The sequence below is a fragment of the Lytechinus variegatus genome, chromosome 11 (genome assembly GCF_018143015.1).
Source record: "Lytechinus variegatus isolate NC3 chromosome 11, Lvar_3.0, whole genome shotgun sequence".
In the NCBI taxonomy this organism is placed as follows: domain Eukaryota; kingdom Metazoa; phylum Echinodermata; class Echinoidea; order Temnopleuroida; family Toxopneustidae; genus Lytechinus; species Lytechinus variegatus.
In genome coordinates, this window is record NC_054750.1 from 6,853,120 (window position 1) to 6,860,717 (window position 7,598).

Below are 7,598 nucleotides of genomic sequence, written 5' to 3' on the forward strand. Positions count from 1 at the left end.
AGACTATTTATTATTATCATTATAATTTCGATCACAGATGGGGGGGCTTCTCCCCCCCCCCCCATTTTCTTTTATACAACCGAGAAAAAAAAGGAAGCGGATAAAGTTGAAGTATTATCTTATGTTCTGAATATTATGTCTAAATCTATTACAAACTTGGAGTTTTATAATAAAAATGTCGAAATTTTTGCTCTCCGATTGCTTCGCTCGCTCATAACTTTTTATTAAATTTACACGATACATCATGTCGAATCCCTCAAAATTTTGGTCTCATTACACCACTGCTCTCTCTCTCTCTCTCTCTCCAAATATGAAGGCCCATTAGTCCAGTGTTGATATACCAAGACAAATATTGGCATATAATCATTAGAGGATTCCACCCCTTGTTAATGAATATTTATTACGTCACTAGCAAATAGGGCTTGCGCCCACTGATCCACTTATTTTGTTTTATGGCAACAGTTTGGCATATACAGAAGTATCATCATACTCCCTCAACGTTTTTTGTAAAGCAATGTTCATGGTTGATTGTTGAACTCATTCCCGCCAGTTTTAATTCTTGTGGATCAACAAAGACAAGTATTTTATATTTCGAATGTAATTTTGTATAATATTGATAAATCTTGGTTCATTTATTATTAACTTAATTTTGTTACTGCTGTACGCGGACGAGCTGAGTAGTCAAGACAATAAGATACACATTTCTTTTGGGACTAAGCACCGTATCGACCATACCATGAGAAGATTTATTGTTGAAATGGAGCCCATGATTACAAGCTATGCTTTTTAATAGTGGCGAAAAGAGCCCAAAATTTCGAGGGGGCCAGATATGGCGTATGGGACAAAATTCATAAAAAGTTGCGAGTGAGTGATAAAAAACTGGAACATTTCGACGTAATATTTAGAAAATAATATATTTCACCCTTCTCCTTTCCTTTTCTTTCCTTTCTCTTTTTTGGGGGGACAAGCGCCCCAACCCTCCATATCGATCTGTACGCCACTGCTTTTTAATATGTTCCTCGTATTTCATGTTATTGTTAAACAGTGACTAATTATTCTCATTATCTTCTTATTTATTTTTTATATGAACAACTTGCGATCGATCTCAAATCTTTATAAAAAAAACTACGTAATAAATATCATTCTCAGTTCGAATTTTATTTAAATACTTTGTAAGATGGTATTCTGTGCATCGTTTCACGTAATTTGTAAAAAGTAACTGAATTAACAGTATGACCTTGTCAGTGAAAAAGCTTTGGTTTTTTTATTGACTGAGAAGTATACTGCGATCCTTTTTTAAACGAGGAACTAACTCTAGTTTAAAAAAGGAATATGATAACTTTGTCATTGTGGTAACTACCACCTTGGTGCTGAGCCATGTTCCATGGTAGTTGCCATGATGGCAAAGTTATCTAACCGTTACTATGGTAACAGCCAGAGGGAAAATAGCATGAAACGATACCTTAAAGTAATGCATCAATAATGTAGTGTTAAAAAAGTGTTATTTCAATCAAATATTTATTTGATTACTGTAACCAACGCAAAACATCTGACTATTCACAGTTCCAGAACTGTTGAACAAAGTCCCAGCACATTAGCTCTCCATCCGTGGGTTTCCAGTCCCGCCTTATCCCAATAATATGACCAATCCAGTACTGATACCACGGACAACCAAACTTCCTAACCATGGTGAAATGGTTGCACCCTTGGATGAAGTGCCTCTGGGATTGGTACCCATTGATCTCTAGACTGGAATGCATCATCTCGGAATCCTTGATCATGAAATCGAAGTCCTTGCCGGCGCTGATGATGAGAAAATGAGGGCGATGGGGAGTAAATGAGTTAATAGTAGAAGACAGAGGAGATCGGAAATTCGTCGGGGTGGGGTTGTTGCCCAAGGACGGGGAAGTTGGCGTACTGGGCAAAGGCTGGCGAGAATCAGATTTATCCACCGTCTTGACCACCTTCTCATCCAGTTTGATATACTCAATTGGAGACATGCTGGTCCAGTAAGAAGGATCCTTCCCGAAGGCTGGTTTGAGGTAGATGTGGTAAGGTAATCCCGCGCTGATACTTCGAAGATCATGGACAGCTGATAAAGTGATGACACCCTGTATTAAGATGAAAAAAATAAATATTACCGAATCAATATTGTAGATCCATCTACTTATTGCTTCCAAGTAATATTCAATTATCAATTCTAAATTCAGCTCTAGACCATTTTCTTGATCATGTTGATATTATCTGTTTGTAAATGTTTTGTTGTGAATACTTCCGGGAATAACAATCAAAATTTAATGCAATTTCGTCAAGTGTGGTGAAGACATAATGCATTCATATCCTGGTATCTGCTTTTAATTTTAAGGATTGTCGAAATCACCAAACAAGTCAGTAGGTGCGATAGGTGTGGAATTAACTGTCCCCGTTTAGGCCTATAATACCTTGTCCTTTAGGTTACCAACTATTCCTCATCTTACCTTAATAATTCGATGGTCGATTCCAACGTCTGTCAAATAGTGATGGTCAAGGGCTACAAGTGATAGCAGATGACCACCAGCCGAGTGTCCCATGAGGACCAACGATTCTGGATCGAAGTGACCAGTTGACCGTCCATAGTCTACAAGCCACCTCATGGCAAGAGCTACACATTTTGCTTGACCCTTGGGGTCGGCAACAAGACAGGATCTTGAAGACGTCTGGCGGAACGTCGTCATCTTCTGAAAGTGGTAGACAAGATATTGGACAAACAACACAAGCGCCCCAGAGACTGACAACATCCGGATGTTGTTAGGTATATAAGAACAATATGAATCTAATGTTAATACTGCCCAGATGATTGCACTGAAAACAATGAGAATAGATATGAAGTTTGAAAGTGACATCCCGCTCTTAGATTGATTTTGACTCTTGAGAGAAAGTTCTCGAGACACCATGATTCCAAGGGTTAGTAATTGTGATAAAATGGCAACTACTGCCAGTACTGTCAGGATCGGATAGTCCAAATGATTCTGTAGGTAGTCCCAAGTTCTCAGCATAAGTGACGAGTATGATAGCGATATTAGCACAACATCTAGTATCAAAGTCGAGGAGAGGGCTAGCAGAAGGATGACTGCAAACGAAAGAACAAACGAACTCCCGATTTCGAATAGATTGATCGGGAATGGGGTTGGTACGAGGGGGTAAGACAGGACTGCACATGGAATCCCGCGGCTCACGAAACTCTCCCCTATGTTGCTATAGTAACGGTCACGCCCGACGAGTGCCGCCAAAGCCAAATTGACGTCCCATCGAGAGATGTAATGCCGCCATGTCTGCTTGTCACCTCTTCGCCAACCACCACCATACCCGAAGACTACCAGAGGCGGTGGCCTCTTTTTACCCCTTTTCTCCATAGTTTCTCCAACCTTGGAACAGTTTCGCACGTCTCCACCATCAACGTTTGAATCCGCATCTGTATCAAAAGCTGAAGATTTTTGGCGAGTAGGCGTGGCGGCATTCCTGGCGTTTCCGATAATCAGCTTCTGTCGAGAATCTACGCCATGTTTCTCATCTTGGTGAGAAATGGGAACTTTGTGGGTAGTCCTTGCTGGGTCATGACTTTGAATCGGTAAAAAGATATCGAGATATGTTTTGCTCACAATGTGCAGATTGCGATGCCCACGTTGGCCTTTGTTGACGATGCCTTCTGCGAATGGCTGAGAGTAGTCGAAGTTTCTGATCACCGAATACCCAAAGTGGTGTTCCATGTTATTCTAAAGTCTACACCACAGATGGTAAGAATCTGATCGTTCTACACCATGCAGTCATCATGATGTTCTCAGAGTTCACCTGACTGCAGTGTAGGCTAGGCATACTATACCCGGTTGTTAAAAAGACTGTGGTATAGGAGCACGTGATATGGTCGGCCAAAACAAATATGACAATCGACCGTGTCAACAATGGCTATTATTAATTTAGAGCTGTAATAATGTTAGGCCTTTACAAGAGCAAAACGCTAACTGAACTAAAGCATAGAGCTCCATGACTAAAGGGACAAAGTCCACAAAACCTTTTTCATTCACAAGCGCGGATCGGCGGGCAGAAGGTGTATAGGCACACCCCGTGAAATTACCAATATACCGTGTGAGCCCGCCCCCCCCCCCAAAAAAAAAAAAAATTGACACCTCACAAATCTCCTTTTATAGAAGATATGTCATGAACGCATAATCAATATACACTGCAAAAACTCTGGTGTTGATTTAACACATGCCCGGAATCTATGTGTCCACACCAGAGAAGTATATATATTGAAACAACAGTTTTGAATCAAACCGATGCTGTTTTAATACTAATTTGTGTTGTATAAACACCTATCTGGTGTGAGATCAAAACGCACCTGGTGTTGTTTAGCACCTCTCTGGTTTGAACATATATAAATTCCGGGCTGGTGTTTAATCAACACCGGAGTTTTTGCAGTGTATATATGACTGGAAAAAGTATCTTCTCCCAAATAATTCGATACCTAATGTTTGTGGTATGTGTAAACGCTTGGATTATATGGGGATCGTTTCATAACCAGGAGGTATTCTTTGAAGTGATGTAAATTTTTATTTGCGCCAAAGTAAGGCATGACTGCAATGAATGAATTCAGATGCCAATGATGTCATAATCCTGCAAGAGTTGCATTCAAATCCATTTTAAAACACCTTTTTAATAATCTACATTATGATTGTTTAAACACATTTCAATATCAATTCTCAAGTAAATTTCATTGAAAAGGGACGCGCAAATAATTATTGTTTACTAACACAAGGTGGGGGTAAACATAATTAATGGTGGGGCCCACCATTCTTTTATTTTCGGCAGCAGCGTAAAATATTTAAATGTATGGAAACCAAGGTGATTCAGATCCAATATTTCATGGGACACCCGGGGTCCGTTGCTGAAAACGTTTTCCATAATAAACTCTGGCAAATATTTTGCCAGAGTTTTTTAATGTGTCATTTTGAATGGCATAATTTTGTTTGCCAGAGTATTTTATTGCAAAAGTTTTATGCAACGGGTCCTAGATATTGGCAATTATTTTATAAAGATAAGTAGATTCCGGCTTCTTCTTTTAACCGGAAATGTTTAGATTCCGGAGCTGCTGCTGTAGGAAAGACTTTTGTTGGACAATAATGTTGAGTTTACTTTGGAGTGGGAAGAAGTGGGGAATACTGTTTCACAAAAAAGAAACAATTGTCGGGGGGTCCACGCCCATGATCCAGTCCTTTCTTAGGAGTAAGCTCGACATAAAATCGATAGATGCATGTCGCTTTGATCGTGTTGATGACCTCCTTATTCGGTTGTTGCTGGTACCACGTTTAATTTGAGAAGAGGTACGCCATCGATATCTTTATTCTAGTTTATATTTTGCGTCCATTACACCACTATCTTCACCATGAGCGGCTTCTCCTGTACATAATTCGAAAATCGAGGTGGTGGAGGCTGGGGGTACGCCCCCTCCCCCTTTCACAAGATAGCCGACAGTAATCCATACCATTTTAAAAACACAAAATAGAATTCACAAATAGTTCAAAATGCTGGCGCCCTTTAATTGCGGTATTCTGTTTCTGTCTTTTTTTAATACTAATTAATTCAGGAGAAACGATCAATGTTTGTTCATAATTTTTTTTCAAGGATTATTGTTATTAAGAGCGAATATTAATCCTATAAAAATGATATATTGAAGCATTTTCCACATATACGTACAGGTCACTTCAAGCGAATGACTGACTCGGATATGACTGTCCAATAATCTTTCCGCCGTTTTAGTGAGCACCACTATTTAAAAATCCGTGAAAAATACAAACGAAATTTGGAAATAGCTGTATCCGAAAAATTAAACGGTACCATGAAGAGCTCATGGACCCTAGCAAAGAAGATTGGCCACTGCCCCCCCCCCCCACTCCTCCACACACCTAGACCATCGTCTTAGTTTTTTTTGCATGTAGTGATTCACATGAAACGGATGAGGCTTGATTTTGGTTTTAATTTCTTGTCATGCCCGGGGAAAGCGTAGAGAAACCAATATGAAATGGAGTATGAAATTTAACCACTTCTCCAACCACGTATAAACAAACCATTACAAAATGCTGGATATCTTAATGAAACTTTGTCTACATTGAATTGTTTCATTTTATGTCCTCAGACAACCTATAAGTTTTTTTTTTTTTTTTACCTGGGGTTAACATGTTCATTCGGGTCGCAAAGTTATTATGATTGTAGGGTTACAATGTATCCATTTTATTTAAATCTACAAAAAAGCCCCAATTAAAAAATAGAAATGTGCAGCACGGTGATTTTTTTTTCGCCTTGGTTCCTTGGCATAGCGTGAATATGTTTGCGCAACCTGAATTCTGTGAGCTCTACAAAAATGGCCAGTGCTCCCTCACCGCTGTAATATTCTGTCAAAATTATACATTCATTCTGATAGATGAAACCAATTATAGCCCAAGTACATATGAACAAATTATCCACATGTTGTATTTTTTTTTCAATTTACATGACCTTCTCAAAGTGAAAATGTTATTGATACGTATTGAATAGGGCATACACCTTGAGCCAGGTGCCCCTTTCATTTTTGTTTTCGGCCTTCTCCAATTATCAATATGCATAGGAGAGAGGCGTTTGACTCCGAGGGGGGGGGGGTACACACGAAATAAGGCATATGGGGATGTGCCGTTGGAATGGGTCGCTTTTTTTTGAAGAAATCCCTAAACATGGGGTATGCTTTTATGCTGGAAAATCCCTAAACATGACCCCAATTTTTAGATACTGGCCTAAAATATGGGTCCATGGCCCCGTTTTTAGATACTGGCCTTAATCATGGGTCCATTTTGCCCTCCAATTTTGGGTGATTTTGTCCAAAGAGACTCGTAAATATGGGTATGGGTTTTGAACACCCAACTCGCAACTCCCCTCATACAACAAATCTAGTCTTTTGAGTCTACCAAATTTGATAGCGCCATCTATCGACAAAAGGTTCACAGTATTCTTCAATTTTCCCCTAAATTTTATATAAGAACATAATTCAAAGTCACTCTCCACCTCTGCCCCACCTCCCCATCTTTCTCTCATGCTAAATTATTTCACTCAATCAAATTCTGAATATGTAACGGTTATCCGCAGGCCATGTCGATGATGAAAGGGTAAAGCAGGCCTTGCCGATCCCACTTTTATCATTTATTTATTTATTCATTTGCTTTTTGATTGTCAGGAGAATATATATACTCCTGGATCTACCCTACCCCACCCCCTTCTCTCTCTTCCCCATCTGTTTGTCCAAATATTTTCCTTTCTTTCACGATGAAGACACAACATACTTATCTATCATGATACATCTCAAATTCTGCTCAGCTCCCCTTCTTTCTCTCTCCCTCCCTCCCCCTCTCTTTCTCTCTCTCTCTCTGCTGCTGCACTCCATCTTTCATCCACCCTTTACATTTACAGAAACTCAATTCACTATTGTCAATTCATGTAATAAATAAAATCAATTTATTAATCATCAAAACATCAAATTCATAAATATTCAGTATATATATATTGCCACTTATTTTGTGGACCCTACATGTAAGGCC

At 39.3% G+C, this 7,598-nt stretch overlaps 1 protein-coding gene across 1 annotated transcript; it reads right to left on the reverse strand.

Moving 5' to 3' along the window:
- Positions 1-1,323: 1,323 nt before the first annotated feature.
- Positions 1,324-3,867, reverse strand: LOC121424548. The gene is made up of 2 exons (XM_041620271.1): positions 2,478-3,867; positions 1,324-2,111 (listed from the first exon to the last, which is right to left on the reverse strand). Exons 1-2 carry the CDS (start codon positions 3,744-3,746, stop codon positions 1,554-1,556), a joined length of 1,827 nt encoding a protein of 608 aa, XP_041476205.1. The 5' UTR covers positions 3,747-3,867; the 3' UTR covers positions 1,324-1,553.
- Between the last annotated feature and the right edge of the window lie 3,731 nt (positions 3,868-7,598).

Bases quoted from the DNA above. Each gene is read 5' to 3' on its own strand.
- LOC121424548 (XM_041620271.1), bottom strand. From the start codon at position 3,746: ATGGAACACCACTTTGGGTATTCGGTGATCAGAAACTTCGACTACTCT. The intron at 2,112-2,477 runs GTAAGATGAGGA...ATCTTAATACAG, and splicing joins TCGACCATCGAATTATTAAG to GGTGTCATCACTTTATCAGC.